Source organism: Triplophysa dalaica, chromosome 2 (assembly GCF_015846415.1).
Source record: "Triplophysa dalaica isolate WHDGS20190420 chromosome 2, ASM1584641v1, whole genome shotgun sequence".
NCBI lineage: Eukaryota > Metazoa > Chordata > Actinopteri > Cypriniformes > Nemacheilidae > Triplophysa > Triplophysa dalaica.
In genome coordinates, this window is record NC_079543.1 from 19,660,619 (window position 1) to 19,675,529 (window position 14,911).

The 14,911-nt window shown below is 37.8% G+C and overlaps 1 protein-coding gene across 3 annotated transcripts; it reads left to right on the top strand.

The window, feature by feature from the left end:
- Positions 1 to 102: 102 nt before the first annotated feature.
- On the top strand, positions 103 to 14,478 carry kdm4c (lysine (K)-specific demethylase 4C). Of its 3 annotated transcripts, none has more exons than XM_056732633.1 (22): positions 103 to 202; positions 906 to 1,084; positions 2,062 to 2,237; positions 2,640 to 2,754; positions 2,943 to 3,136; positions 3,233 to 3,282; positions 4,571 to 4,674; positions 4,769 to 4,906; positions 4,984 to 5,177; positions 5,300 to 5,466; positions 5,859 to 7,558; positions 9,689 to 9,800; positions 10,247 to 10,428; positions 10,515 to 10,734; positions 11,112 to 11,188; positions 11,282 to 11,337; positions 11,518 to 11,626; positions 11,797 to 11,985; positions 12,678 to 12,848; positions 13,431 to 13,550; positions 13,645 to 13,737; positions 13,859 to 14,478. In XM_056732633.1, exons 2-22 carry the CDS (start codon positions 941 to 943, stop codon positions 14,021 to 14,023), a joined length of 4,476 nt encoding a protein of 1,491 aa, XP_056588611.1. In that variant the 5' UTR covers positions 103 to 202; positions 906 to 940; the 3' UTR covers positions 14,024 to 14,478. The 3 variants fall into 3 exon arrangements, with proteins under 3 accessions (XP_056588611.1, XP_056588622.1, XP_056588631.1); XM_056732644.1 differs by having other exon boundaries at positions 13,645 to 13,754; positions 13,859 to 13,998; XM_056732653.1 differs by lacking the exon at positions 12,678 to 12,848.
- Positions 14,479 to 14,911: the final 433 nt, after the last annotated feature.

Here is a 14,911-nt window from a genome sequence, read left to right on the forward strand (position 1 = left end):
ATTGAATGATTTTGCTTACAAAACGGGGCGGCGTCATGACATGTCATACAGGCCACTAGATGGCCCTGTTCTCTGCTAAACTCAGAGGGAGATGAAGAGAAGCAGAGCTGGAATCGTGTGAGAACAGAGAGCTGTCATGAAGTAGAACAGCTGGGACGTTTAAAGGGACTGAAGTGCGAGCCCACGATCACACTTTACTGAGGTATTTCTATTCGAAACGCGTGACGGGTCGTGAATGTAGTGCGAGCACAGGCGCCTCCTAATCTCGATACCATGAGCTCAGCCGAGAACTTGAAGAGCGAAACTGTATTACTAGACATTTAATATGGTCACTGGCAGCTAATAAGCTAACAGTTAACTGTAAAGAGCCGTAATCCAAGTAGAACCAAAATCATAATCTGAACGACAAATAGTGTAATGCAGGAGGTTACACCTATGTGGTAATTTTATATGCACGCATTTCAGCCATATCAACATCGATTTTATACCTTTGTTTTATAAGAAGATTATGGGGGTGGGCCCGGACATTTAAAAACTCATAGACGTATAACGTAAATACAGAATGTAGGCTTGGTGCATTGTGCTTTAATACCGAGTCAAACGACACGTAGGACTGATATACTATTGCACGTATAACATATGATTTCCTCACTGTTAAATAATAGGCATAAAAACACTGCTTGGTGTCGTTCTCGGTTTGACAGTCAGTGACCGCATTAGTAAACAGTGATGACTAGTCAGGTCTGAAAAGTTCAAGTATGCTTAAAGGGATTACATAATAGTTTAATTATAACTGTTCTAATAATTTATTTAGAAAATGAAGTTATGTTTATCTTGATGTTTGTGCAACTTTTAATATATGATCAGAGTTGTGCAGGGTAATTACAGCATACTGTGCTCTGCAGGTAAAGCCTCTGGGAGGGAGGAAGGACGGGTCAGCATGGCAGGTGTTGGGGCGAACGCCCCTGCAAATGCTGCCTGTAAGATCATGACCTTCAGACCTACCATGGAGGAGTTTAAAGACTTCAACCAGTACCTGGTGTATATGGAGTCTCAGGGAGCACATCGTGCGGGTCTAGCCAAGGTTGGGTGTTTGTGGTGCATGCTTGTATATTTGTGTCATAGCTGCGGTTTTTGACTTTTTGTATCAATGTCATATTCGTTTTAAACTATTTTATTGTGTGAATCTAACTGTGTAGTGTATATACTTTGCGTGTCTTTTTGACATTGATTTTCAGTAGTGGACCAGGAATTACAAAACAAATAGAACAAATATATTTTATTTTAACATAACCCAAATATTTAACAAATATAACATTTACATTTAGGCATTTGGCAGACACTTTTATCAAAAGCGACTAACATTGCTTTATCCTATACATTTTGCATAGGTATTTGCAATCCGCTGGGATGGAACCCACAACCTTGCATTGTTAACGCAATGCTCTTACCACTGAGCTACAGGAAATATAACATACAGGCCCGGTTTCACTGACAGCTCTTATCTTGAGTTAGGACTAGGCCTTAGTTAAATATAAATTAGGATATTAAGTAGATTTTATAAAAATGCCGTGGTAAAAAGTATGCTAGTATGAATCTTGATACAAAACGATAGCACTGGCATTTTTTACGATCTGTAATAGCAAGTTATTTTCAGTTAAGACAGCACAAATTTTGCATTTTAGTCTGGGACTAGGTCTAAGCCTTGTTGTGAAAACGGACAATAAAACAATAAAATAACATAAATACATTAACCATGTCATGTTTGTCACAACCATAAAACACAGAGATAAATATATACAGTACAGTAGAAACTTAAATATGAACAATTATGAATGACCAAATCATTGTGTCTTACTCAAATTAATTAGTCAGAAATGTAAATTAAATGTCAGAATTTTACTTAAACATAATGTGGTCCCCATGTTCAATTGTTTTTTTTTATTGAATTATTCCTAATTTACTTTTACTTATTTAATGTCCTTTAATTGACCTCACTCAGTTTGAGGCCAAATAAATCCCCTTCATAATTTTCACTGTAGATCTGAATTATTTATGCAGGTTATCCCACCCAAGGGTTGGAAGCCACGTCAGAATTACGAAGATATTGACGATTTTGTCATCCAAGCCCCTATTCAGCAGATGGTGGCTGGCCAATCAGGTCTCTTCACGCAGTACAACATCCAGAAGAAGCCTCTCACTGTGCAGGAGTTCCGCAGACTGGCCAACAGTGACATGTAAGTGATACGCTGATACTGGATTTGAAGTAACCATCATTCAACTCTAAAGTTCAGTAATATGCAGAAATTATGCAAATTCAGTACACATTCTGTGCATAACAGTTGTTGTTGTACATTTGGTTCCTTTTCTCCAAGCTTAAACCACAACCTAAAAGCTGGTAATTGAATGCATTTGCATAGCTTTTGTTATTTACTTGTAACACATTTAGGGATTTAGCAAGTTGGTGGTTGATAACATGCTTAGTTTTACAGTCTTATACAAAAAATGGTCCTTACACACCTATGATTTGATTTCTTTGATGAGCTGTTTTATGCATTGTCTTGTCCTGGATTTCATTTGTTCTCTGTTTTGTTGTCTTTAAATGATGAATTCTGGATATATGTGATTTACCTACTCAGGTACTGCACACCTCGATACCTGAACTATGAAGACTTGGAGAGGAAGTACTGGAAGAATCTGACGTTTGTTTCACCCATCTATGGTGCTGATGTGAGTGGCACACTGTACGATGAGGTGAGGATGCAAACACTGCACCGCTCTCCAAAATGTAATAATTGTCTCTATACAATGGCTATGGATGATACTACAATACAAATGGTGAAATATTGTGATATGCCCAGAAAACCACTATCATGATATTATTAATTTGTAAACTGGTAAGCAGGTGACAGTTTTGAAATTGTACGTCTTCTTTACATCAGGGCATTGAAGAGTGGAACATTGGGCACTTGAACTCCATCTTAGATGTGATAGAAGAAGACTGCGGCGTGTCCATTCAGGGGGTAAACACACCCTATCTTTACTTTGGCATGTGGAAGACCAGCTTCTCCTGGCACACAGAGGACATGGACCTCTACAGCATCAACTACCTGCACTTTGGCGAACCCAAATCCTGGTAGGACAGTTATGTATTTGAACAGTTAAAATGACAAGCCCTTCTTTATCTAAAGTAACTATTGTTAAAAACTAAATACGCATCCTTATTCTGCAGGTATGCCATACCTCCAGAACACGGGAAGAGGTTAGAGCGTCTTGCGATAGGTAACAAATCTTTTGTGGAATTATAATACTTTAAACTATTACAGACAGTACAAGACAGTATTAAATTGAATCCTATATTTTTGCATTTCTGCCTTTCATTATATATGTAGCTTATCCGGATTCAGGTCTCAGAAATGAGGATTTGGTCAGATCTGGGGCCCCGGCTGACATCCATGGGGCCTCCACATGACTAATATTTTAAAATGAGATTTCTTATTATTGACCATTTTTATAACTAATAAACGTGTCACCAATTAAAGTTAAGCTCTGAAATATTTTATTGGGTAGAATAATAATTGGGTAGGGTCCGTGAGTGGGAGGAGGCCTTCAAATGTTGTTGAATACAATGAAGGGCCTTTGAGTCAAAAAGCTTATGAACCCCTGGTCTAGGGTCCCTCAATAAAACAAAATGTTTAGAAAACGGTACACACACGTTTAATATACAGTTAGGTCCTTAAATATTTGGACAGATGCACACTTTTAGTTATTTTAGCTGGATACCAAAATGTAATTAAATTACAGTTATATAATGAATATTGTCTTAAAGAGTCATCATACACCACTTTTATCTTGTATAGACGTCCAGGATTTTCTGTTGTTGCTACGAGCTCACCAGTTACACAAGCTCACCAGTGTAATGTTTTTTTCTCAGAATGTACCAAATTGTTTATTTGGCCACTCTTAATGTTCCTGGGATCTTTCTGATGGATTGCTTGTGTTATTTTAATATCTAACTATGGTCATTTTTCTTTGCATAGAACATGATGTGGGTTCACACCAATAGCTTCCAAATGAAAACACCACAAGGAGAATAAACTCCAGACCTTTAACATGCTTAATTCATGAAGAAATGATTTAACGAAAAGTCCAAAAAACAGCTTTTGATTCAACTGTCCAATTACTTTTGGTCCCTTGAAAAAGGGCGGAGCTACATGTTAATGATCTGTAATTCCTAAACCCTTCAGTTTATCTGTATGTGGATACACTCTAAATAAAGCTGAGAGTGTGCACTATAAGACAATATCCACAATATTACTGTAACTTAAATACTTTTAACTACACAATAACTAAAATTTTTTGGACATATCTGTATATAGGTTTAATGTTTTATATACATGTTAAAGTTTATTTACCTTGATGTTTGCATTACAGTGGTTCATTTAATGCAGAAAGTACTTTAAAAATAGGGCTACCTTTAAAAATATTCAAATTAGGATTGTTTTGTTTAGCCCTGAAATGCAAGTATTTTCTTTTGTAGCTAGTGTTAAACATGTGTCTTTGTCCTTAGGTTTCTTTCCGAACAGCTTTAAAAGCTGTGAGGCGTTCCTTCGACATAAGATGACTCTGATATCCCCTTCTGTACTCAAGAAATACAGCATACCATTTGATAAGGCAATCCACAGTCTTTTAACATCGACTCTAACCATTTAAAAATTTATTTTTTGCTAGTTCTCTTACGTATTCTCAATACTTTCAATTTTTACAGATAACACAGGAGGCCGGGGAGTTTATGATCACGTTTCCCTATGGTTACCACGCTGGATTCAACCATGGATTCAACTGTGCCGAATCCACCAACTTTGCCAGTATCCGGTGGATCAATTACGGCAAAGTTGCTACACAGGTACACAAAGACAACTAATTACAACCGCTGCCGGCATTTTGTGAGTCTATCAAAATCTATTTTCATGTATCTTGCAGTGTACATGCAGTAAGGACATGGTGAAGATCTCAATGGATCCGTTTGTCAGACGATTTCAGCCAGACCGCTACCAGGCTTGGACACAAGGCAAAGATGCATGCACACTGGATCACACTCTGGCCACGCCCAGCACCACACCCGAGCTGCAGAGCTGGATTCAGAGACGTCGCAGGAGGACACCTGCCACAAAAAGGTATGAAGCAGTTGATGAGGTAAACGATGTGCTTTGAGGTATAAGGCTTAAACACGAATGCTGGCATGATTTAGTGTGTCATTGCAATCGGCCAGTCAATTATCTCTTTTGTCCATTAACAGTCTTCATTACCCGCGTGCATGCTCCAAACAATTAAAGACGGTAGACACTATGCCAGTGAAAGGTGGTGCTCGAAGGAGTAGAGGTGCAGCTTTGACATCAAAAAAGGAAGAAGAGGAAGAGGCAGTGAAACATGAGAAAGAACTGCAGTACTCAGCTGATTTAAAAGGCAAGTATTCTTTTTTAACTCTAATTTTAGTATTGTGTCTCCTTTTTCTCTATTTTGCAAATGCAGAATTTATGTGTATTTGCATTACAGTTTACCCCCCAAAAAATTGTTAAGTTTTGGATTCAAGTTTTGGATTTCAGCTTTAAAGGTCCAGTGTGTCATTTTTGGAGGATCTATTGAGAAAAAATGCAATATAATATAAATAACTCCTTTTGAGGATGGCCGCAGTAAATGATGATACATTTATAATAATAACATTATAAAATGTATCGTATTATATTAAGGATGTGTTTGCGCTGTCACCTGATTTCCATAATTATTTTAGTGCTCAAGCAGTCCAGACAGTGTGTGCATATAAACTGATCAAAGGCTTTTACATTGGTCTTTTTTAGGTTTCACTGGTCCGTGTCGACAAATGTGTGTCGTCAAGGTGACAAGAGTAGAAAGCGATTTGCTGGCTCAGTCCACTCGACAACTCCGAGATTCTTCCCTTGAGAGAACCTCGACCCCTCCGCTCACTGCCACATCCTGCCAGGTAGATCCTGAGCATGCAGTCTCCCAGACGTCTGTAATGTCAGATGAAGGTCAGGTATCCACAAATCCTAGCACACAGATGACTAAGGACATGACTCTTAATTCACAAAAAACTGCTGAAAGTTCAAATCAAACTTTGATCCCAAACTGTGAATCTGCCTCAGAAACAAGTGCACCTTCTATTTCACTGACCTCCTCACCACCCCTCAGGTCTAACAGTACCGCGATTCTATTTTCGGAAAGTGAATCCCAACAAGCTAAAATTGAAACAGACGGGACAACCGCCGATATCTCGACCGAGAGCAATATCGAGTGTGGCACATCAGCACTTTACAAGGAGAAAAGCTCAATCTGTCTAGACTCCGGCTCACAAGAAGACAGAACAAAGTCTGGAATCCATCATGTGGCTTCGTTTTTCGAAATGCCTCTTCTGACGCCCGAGGTCACAGAAGAGAGATTGAATCAGTCATTTCTTGTGCCTGAGATGCCCTCACTGACACTGGCTATCCAGACGGACTCCATGAAACTCCTGCTTGACATTCCGAACACTACTGAAGCACCTGTTCTCCATCAGGAAAAATCACATTTACCTCCTGTTATTACAGATGACACGCCGACTTGCTCTGCAAGCGCCTGTAACGATTGGCTGTACACTACACCTCAAAACATTTTTGGCCAAACACAAAACTCAACCTCAGACGCTTGCATAGCAGATCCAGAATCTCCTTCCTCAATCACACAATGGGAACCCCCAGAAAAGAAGTCTAAACAGGAAGGACATGAACACACTCTCCCATCCGCAGACACACACACTTCCATTCTTCCTCTGTCCGAACAACTTCAGATCGCCACAAATTGTCTTTTGCAACCTTCCACACTAGCAGAAATGAATTTTGTAGATGCTCAAAATTCTGAAATGACCGAAAGTTCATGTTCTGACAGAGATAACAAACAAACTTCTCTGTGTAATGAAGAGCGTCCCAGCTCTCTCACTGCATCCTTAGGTCCCTTCGTAGATTCCAAACCCTTCACGTCCACCATTTGGAAAAACCTCAACTCTCAGAGTCCTGCGGTGCTCATTGAAAGTTTGCAGCCTGAGTTGGTTGTGGGTCTTGCTCAAGGTGTAGGCAGTCTCAACGACTACACTCATGATTCACTTTCCTACACCATGTGGTCTGAATCAAACTGCCTGCAAGAAAAGTCCACCAATTCTCCAAACTCTTCACCTTGTGCGCAGGCTTGGGGCAACTTGGGACCCGGTTCCAAACAAGGGTCTGGTTCAGAGATAACCCAAAACCTTCAAAAAGTGGAAGTAGAAGAAGGTGAAGCTTGTGTTCTTGGAGAGCAGACAGACTCTCAGGCACTTCAGGCAGAGGAGAACAAAAGTCAAGAGTATTATGAAGGTGTGAAGTCAGAACCCGATGGTTCCGTAAGCGACTCGGATTCTTGTGAATCTAGAGTAAGAGGAGTTGACAGCAGCAGTGAATCCAGTGATGAGAATGCTTTGAGTGACCCAGAGTGTGGCGATGCAGGTCTGGAGCCGGGGGAAGTGTGCACAGTAAGTTCTGTTGCAAAAAGTTATGCCTCTTTTCTCAACCTGATGCAATAATACAACAATGTAATTGTATTCTTGCTTGTGTATTTGAATGTTTATCGGTTATTCTGGTGTACAGCACTTTGGTATGCTTTTTAGAAAAAATCACTTGTGTTTTATCAAAAAGATGATTGATTAAAATGAGAACTCATTTTTTTATATTGATCTGAGCTTCTGCAATTCAATTCTCCACTCTTGGTAGAGACATGGCTTTATGATTATGCAAATTAGACTCCGCCTTCACTCTGTCAAGAGCTTGGACTATCTGATCCATTTGGTCAACTATGTGACATGATTGGTTGCAGTATGTTTCTGCTGTAGAGAACAGAGGTTTTAAACAGCATTTTTGAAACCGTCTTTAGGGAGAAAATCCTCAGAAATGTTGTAGACTGATGAATTTGCACTTAGTTTGTCATAAAGCATATTAAAAACAACACATAGACAAGTAAACATATTTTCACCACGGGTGGCTTTACAAACACTTAAAGGAAAACTCTGCCGAAAAATAAAAATTCTGCCATGAATTACTCACCCTCAAGTCATTCGACAACCCTCCGTTTATCTTCGGCTCAAAAATTGAAGGAGCCATCCTTTTGATGTTTTTGAGGCTTGCATCATGTTTTTTGGGTGTTTAACAATTGATGTTCCTTTTTCTAATAAACAAACGCTTTATATTTCACATATTTCAAGTCTATTCTTCACCGCTGTCCTTCTTCTCACAAATGCCTGGTTTAATTGCTGTATATATAAAGTCCCTCCTTCCGAACGCTCTGATTGGTAAAGCTGACCAGGTCTATTGTGATTGGTTCCCTGCTTAGAGTGTGTGTTTGAAGATGTCCCACTCATACCATATCAGTGAGTTTCCGCTTCTCAGGCTATTGTGATTGGTTGGTCCTCCTCTCAGTGCACGTGTATTCATAAACTTTGGCTTTCAGCAATAAACAGTAACAATGGCATCAACTTCACTTTATCAGTTAAAAACATGCGGATCGATCGAAGTGTAACGGAGGTCTGCTAGTGCATGTGCCAACGTCAATCATTGTTAGAGATCACATTTTTTTCCCTACTATGGTGAGGGAAATGACACCAGACTGAATGGCATCAGACCGGTTATATTAATTAACACTATTAACGGAAGCGTTAGTTTGGCCTTTTTATATTGGACACGAGTTTGATAATAAAAGAAGCAGATTGACTAGGAGACATTTGCAAGCAGGACTTCAAAAGACGTTTCATAGAAGTGTTTTAGAGGTATGCGCACATACACCCAATATCAGTATATTACACAGAACAACTTTCACAGCCGATGTTAAAGTCCTGGATGCTGTTATTTGAGCATTGGATATCTTAGAATGTGTGTAGCTGAATTCTTTTTACCAGCTGTAGGACTGTGATGAAAGTAAAAATATTTTAGCGCGTAACGTTAGCTCAGGCAACTATTTACAATCTTTAATAACCGAACACTACTCGAGCGGCTCTTCCTCGTCTCTAAGGAATGCCTCGCACCTTTTTTGGCGTATTCCTTTGGCGGAGGTTATGAAAAGCACTCGGAATAGTGACATCATGTACCCGGGAAGTAGAGGGCTGTTACAGTAGTCCGATTCCAGCTGTCCTCTGTAGTCCTTGAAAAGCGAATTCTGTCAAAGACGATATCTCGCATGGCACTGAACTTTAAACTTTATCATTTTGCTGGTATTATTTATACTCTAACAACAACATTACACACGAACTAAAGGTTGAAAAATGGGATCGCGTGGAATAGGTCCTTTAAGTTAGTTTTGAAGAGGTCTGGGAGCTGACACCCGCACATAGACAGCAACGTATCTGACATTCTACGCTTTGAATGTTAGTAACGTTATTGACTAGAGGGTGAATAAATCATGGCAGAATTATCATTCTCCCATTAACAGTTAAAAAAAAAAATCTCAATTACTCAACCTTTACTGGCATGATAAACAAGGGTTTAAAGTGCCAACAGTTTATTGAAATTCCAGGTCTACACCTGCATGCACAATAATGGTAGCAACAGTATTTTATGTTTGTGCAAAGCATTTTGTTTCTCCCATTTACCTTACTGCTGTCTCTCACACACAGTATCACATTCAACCTGTTAAGAAGACCACCAAGAGTTGGCGTCATCCCCTGAGAAAACCCACAGCGAGAGCAGTACCCAGTGCTGTGAAACAGCAGGCTGCCAGTGATGATGGTAAATGTTTTACTATTTTCATTTATTCATTCATTCATTTATTTATGTATGCATTTATAACTTATTAGACAGTACAAATATAGAGATATTACAAGAAATCATAATAGGATAGAAGGGAAAACAGAAGTCAGGGAAAGACATAAGTCAAGACCGAATTCTGTGAGGTTCATTGATTAAAAAACAACCGTTTTGCTTTTTTTATCGTCTGTGCTCATTCTCTTTGTCTTGCCATCCAGTAACTACAAATACAAACTAGAGCTAAGCCAAATAATTGAACGAAAACAATATTTTTCATGCTACTGTTGAATCACCATTACCACACTGCAGTGTCTTTACTTTGATTTTCTTACTAATTGGGTGGAATAGTTATGGTCTCATTGGTTTATGTTTTCAATTTCCATCTCTGTTCAACTTTAACTTAACTGATTTTTATATGCCTGTCTCAGAGACCATAGAGGAGTGTGAATCTAAAGAAGAGGAACCAGAGACTGAGGATTGGGCGAAACCTTTGGTTAATTTGTGGCAGCATAGGAAAGCTCATTTCCAATATGAAAGAGAGTTCAACATGACTGCGGCTCAAACTGCTCCACACTGTGCTGTCTGCACCCTTTTCATGCCTTACTGCCAGGTAACTTATGGAGACAAATGCTGCAAAACTAGTTTGAAATCTGATTTATATTTTTGTGCTAAGTATTTGGTTTTGCTATCTGACAGACTGAAAATTTGGAAGAAAGAAGGCATGAAGTCTCGATGAGTGCTACGACTCAGACACAGGGCTCCTTTTTACTGGAGGCGGGCTCAAGATCACGACCCCTTATCCCTGAAATCTGTTTCGCATATGAGGAGGGTCCCTGCCCTTTGAACACACTTTTGGAGGAGGATGGATCCAGTCCTCTGGTGGCCTGTGACAATTGTTGTGTTCAAGTTCATGCCAGTATGTCTAAGAGATTCTTAACATACTAATTTAGTGATACCCAAACAATTAAGCTTTGTCATCTATTTGTGAACTACCTATATCCATAACATTCTTTGTGCCGAGCATCTAATTATGAATGCAGTGAAAGCTTGCTTTTGTATTAATGACTTAATATCAAAACATATCCGCTACCATTTATTTTTTATGTATTTTTTAAATTGATAGAAAATCATTGCGACTTTAAGATGGGGCATTTTGATTTCCCCATTAAGCAACCACCTACAGTAGCAATCTTATTTTAGTGTTTGAATAACCATTGAAGTCTATGCGGCGGGTAACTATTGTGGCATTTGTATTAAAGTCAAGAATGTATACATAGTTTGATTTGTTCACAGGTTGCTACGGTGTTGCTGCTCATGACGTCGGCCCAGTGTGGACATGTGACCGATGTGTAGCCGGAGACCTGGCAGCTGTATGTAATCAGTTTTCAATATCAGAAATAGAAGCACTTGTTACAGACCACATTTGTGTCTGTATAACTGTTTGTATATATGTTTAATAACAGGGATGCTGTTTGTGTAACCTAAGAGGAGGTGCATTAAAAATAACCATGGATGACAGGTAATCCTCTTTATTTTCAGCCCTTATTAAACAAATATAATGTTGTTGTGTCAAAGAGTAGACTTGTGCTTTTTACATGGTGTTTAAATTTAAATTTCTATATTAAGCGTTTTTGGCGCCAGTCCAGTGTTTTAAAATGTGTTTGAGGTAGCAAATGGATCATGAATTATATACTCATAGATGGGCCCATGTTATGTGTGCTGTGGGTCTCCCTGAGGTCAAGTTTCTTGACGTTGTGAAGAGAGCTCCTATTGACATCAGTGCCATCCCTGTTCAGAGATATAAACTGGTGAGTAATAAGCACATAGTGTATATGTATGAATGTATATATTAACATATTATTTCAATAGTTTGTGCAAACTATTATAATTCTAAGAAAAAGTCTTTGAGGGCGTTTAGAACCGTTTTTCACTTTGCTTATATATATTCAAATTTCTCTCTTTCTCCATTTGCCCATAGAAGTGTGTATATTGCCGTAACAGAATAAAAAGGCTGTCTGGGGCATGTATACAGTGCTCGTGTGGACGTTGCCCCACCTCTTTTCATGTCACATGTGCTCATGCTGCTGGAGTGCCCATGGAGCCGGACGATTGGCCGTATGTGGTTTTTATCACCTGTCACAGACATCAATCACGGAGCTCAAGTGCTGTGAGTATTGACCACAAAAATGTTATCAATACATCATGAAACCACATGTTCATCTATATTGAATGGAAACCGTGCTATTATTGCTTTAAGACTAGTTGAACTTTAGCTTAATTTTTATCAATCTTTCTGTTTTCAAGGGGGATTTAACTTGGTTTTATAAAAACCCAAATTGTGACCCTGCCTCTGAGAACACGGTCTAATCTAATTATGAGATAATGAGCATCAAAGTTTGATTTCAACCATTCATTTCACTACGATTTCAATCTGGCCTTACTCAATATTAAAGATATCAAGGTTATAATTTCACAGAATGTTCTTAAGTAGGATGATTTTATTTAGAAAACAGTAAATCACAAAAAAAATAAGCTGGGTTATCATAGACAGGATCAGTTATGTGATATTTTTACTATATTCTCTCTGTATAGTCTCTCTGTAAAATTATTTTCTGATTTAAAATTACTACTCGATTTTTCTGGGACAGTAAACTTGACTTTTTTCCCATAAAATGTCTCAGAGTAATAAATAATTCAGAAATTAAAAGCTTGATATATTTTTTTCACATTTTTCATTTGGGTTGAGTTGAGTTAATTATAACAAAAAATTGTTTTGGGGAAAACTATTCAGAAACGAAACACAGAACATGAACATCATGCCATTGACACAGTAAAATCAATATTTTTTTCTCCCCTCAGAGAATGAAAGTAAGCAAAAGTGAATTGGTTGTGGGCCAGACAGTGATCAGCAAGCACAAGAACCTACGTTACTATAGCTCTCGTATTACTCAAGTTACCGCCCAAACATTCTATGAGGTCATGTTCGACGATGGCTCATTCAGCAATGATACATTCCCTGAAGACATTGTGGTGAATGCATCTATTACTACTTGGGATAATGTACTGTATGCTAAACTACAACGACACACAATGTCATGATCTTTTCTTTTTTTTCTTTTATAATATATTATTTATTTCTATATTTTAAAAAGCAATTTAAATAAATATTGACTATGGACTGTATCTAACTGTTATATGCAATTAAGATTTTGGTTCCAAAATGAGATAACTAAATTATGTTTTTTTTATTGTGCATTCCAATTGATATCAATCAAACTGCAGTTGGTTTGTTTTGACTTAAGCCATAATAACAAAAAACTGCTTAATAACACAATAAAGCATGGTAACATAATAAAAAACAGGATTTTTTTTGGAACCAATCTCTTCAAATATTATTCTTATATCTCTTGTACAGCATGTGCTATATAAACAAACTTGTCTTCCCTATATCATACTTTAAAAATGCTAAAAACACATGTAGTTAGTTGATTATGTACATGCTTGAAGTCAACTTCCTATGCATTTTCTCATGCACTGGTATATACAAATATATATTAGTCCCAGTATTACCAAGCTTTCTAAACTGATTTCATTCTCATCCCCTCCCCACAGAGCAGAGACTGTGCCCAGTTCGGGGCTCCTGAGGTGGGGGAGGCTGTTCAGGTCAAATGGCCCGATGGACTGTTTTATGGAGCAAAGTATCTAGGCTCCAACACTACATATATGTATCAGGTACACAGAACACAAGCACGTATATCTCTGTAACACCCAAATGAATTTCACCCTATTTCTCATACAGCATGTTTTGTGTTTTTGTATGTACAAGGTGGAATTTGAAGATGGATCACAAGTATTAGCAAAAAGAGAGGATATTTACACTCTGGATGAAGACCTTCCTAAAAAGGTCAAGGGTCGTTTGGTGAGACTTCAATGAATGTACTTTTCATTTCATGTACTTTTTGTCATTTAAATAAACATTGTACATTTTGTGAATTTGTGGTTGGTGAATGGATTAGTTCATACGAACGTGCCCTTTTCAGTCCACAGCCTCTAGCATGCGTTTCGAGGATGCATTCTTCACAACCCAAGCTGAAAGAAAAAGACGACGCACCCCAAATTCTCGGTTTCAGACGGATTACATCGCCCACATTAGTCCTCGAACCTTCGCAAGGGCCTTGGAAATGCACAGCAGCAAATTCAACTGACAAGAGGGACTGTTTTTGAATTCAATTAGGGAATTAAAGATCAGTGAGACCATGATTTTTAAACGCTGCAGAAATACCGTGGTCTTATATGTCAGGGACAAGAATGTTTTTCTAAATTAGAAGTTTTTCCTGTTATATTTAAGAGGTTTTTCTAGCCTCTCATGGTATTCTGCATTGTAATCTCATAATTCCCCCAACACTGTTGAGACTAATTTCTCCTGCATGCTTGTTTTGTAAATTATTTGTCTTGTGCCACGCACCATTATGAGTCAACAACAATATTAACATTGAGCTTTAATCAGTATAAATGTTAAAATCAAAAAAGTTGCTACTGAAGTCCATGTGAAGAAGCACATTTATCTTTAAACCTTTATTTTCTATTTATTTGGGGTTTTATTCTTTCTTTTCCAAGTGGTGCTTAAACCTAATGAAAAAATTTAAAGAGATTTATGTTTGCTTTGTGATCTGTTAGTTGACCTCAGTTGAATAAACACATCACACTCTTCAAATGGATTCACAATTTAAAAAAGAAATTATATATAGTATACATATTGTAATTATGATTTTGTTTGTTTTCCCGTTTTTGCCATTTTATCTAAATATAAATATTCATAAATACTAATAATTAAATAATATTTAATTTAATTTTTGGAGATTTTACAAAACTATAGAAAGACGGTTTCATCGGACCCACGTGCCAGAGTTAACTTCCGGTTAGTTTTCTGTTATAATATTGCAATTTATTTTATATTGAATTCATAACAATATTAATGTTTGTAAATATTTTAGAAAATTAATTGTATTCAAATCAATTGAAAACTATTTAACAGTTATTTTGTTTTTTTAGGTCTACCGGAAGTTAAATTTGGGCCACATAACATTTGTTTA